The sequence below is a fragment of the Rhinatrema bivittatum genome, chromosome 2 (genome assembly GCF_901001135.1).
Source record: "Rhinatrema bivittatum chromosome 2, aRhiBiv1.1, whole genome shotgun sequence".
In the NCBI taxonomy this organism is placed as follows: domain Eukaryota; kingdom Metazoa; phylum Chordata; class Amphibia; order Gymnophiona; family Rhinatrematidae; genus Rhinatrema; species Rhinatrema bivittatum.
The window spans coordinates 270,413,971-270,415,044 of record NC_042616.1 but is presented as its reverse complement, the minus strand read 5'-3'; the positions used below and the strand labels follow the sequence as shown (position 1 = coordinate 270,415,044).

The 1,074-nt window shown below is 49.6% G+C and overlaps 1 gene segment (V, D, J or C); it reads left to right on the top strand.

Moving 5' to 3' along the window:
* The first annotated feature begins 391 nt into the window (after nt 1-391).
* LOC115083270 lies at nt 392-829 on the top strand. The segment is given in 1 exon segment: nt 392-829. A coding segment is annotated over 1 exon segment (438 nt).
* The last annotated feature ends 245 nt before the right edge of the window (nt 830-1,074 follow it).

Genomic DNA, 1,074 nt, shown 5'->3' with positions numbered 1-1,074 from the left:
TGAGTCTTACTTTTCCTTGTCCCTATCAGCTTGAGCTGGAAGGTCATTCTCTGAAGTGATACAACTGTGAGGACTCGAAGAAACGTCTCTTTTATGTGGGAGTCCCTCCAGCATACCTGGCTCCATCGCCGGTGAGCAAGGAATGACCACTTTATCGCAGTCCTAAATCTCCACCCCAGGCGGAGCAGCTTTGGAGAGAGAGAGCTCAGAGCTCTCAGCTGCCAGGAAGTCTGGCGTGATAAACACGTGGCCGAGGGAGATGAAATTATACAGCACAGCAATCAGGCTTGGATCAGTCTATAACTCACCTCCCGCTAAGGAGCAGCTGCCCGGGGTGGAGTCGTCATGCTTCTCTCTTTAGTTGGGGTCACGGTTTTTTCTAGCAGGTAAGATGCAGCGTTTTACTTGCTCTTCCTTTACAATAGATGACACTGATGCCGGTTTATCTGCTGTTGCAGGTCCCTGCAGCGGCTTCCGCCTGGTCCAGCCTGAAAGATCCCTGACCAAACCAGTGGGCAGGACTGCCCGCATTGACTGCAGGATGGAAGGAGGTGTCATGGCAGAGATATATACCCACTGGTATCGGATGCAGGAAGGGAGAGCTCTGGAATGGATTTTGTATTACCATTCAGCAGGACAGAGTCGGTCCGATGACAAATTCAGTCAGAAGTTTTCTGCCAAGAAGAGTATGGGCAAAAGCACCTGCACCTTGACTATTACAAACCCTTCGGAGAAGGAGTCAGCCACCTACTTCTGCGCTGCCTGGGGCTGGCAGACAGATATGCACACTGCTTTTACAGTCACCAATACCCCTGCTAAAACTCCCTGAGGGGTGCAGGGTGACATCCCTCACAAGGAACCCAGCCTTCTGGTCCTCAGCTCCTAGCACTGATTCAGATTCTCATGTCAGTCCATTGGGTTATTAAACGCTGCTTAACAAGAATCTTCACAGCTACAGGAATGTATATATGCTTTTGGAGACCTTTGGCGTTACACGTTAAACCATTAGAATGCACAAATGGGACATTGTATCAGAAGCAAGATGAATTGGATAGGATCGATCTGAACGGATCA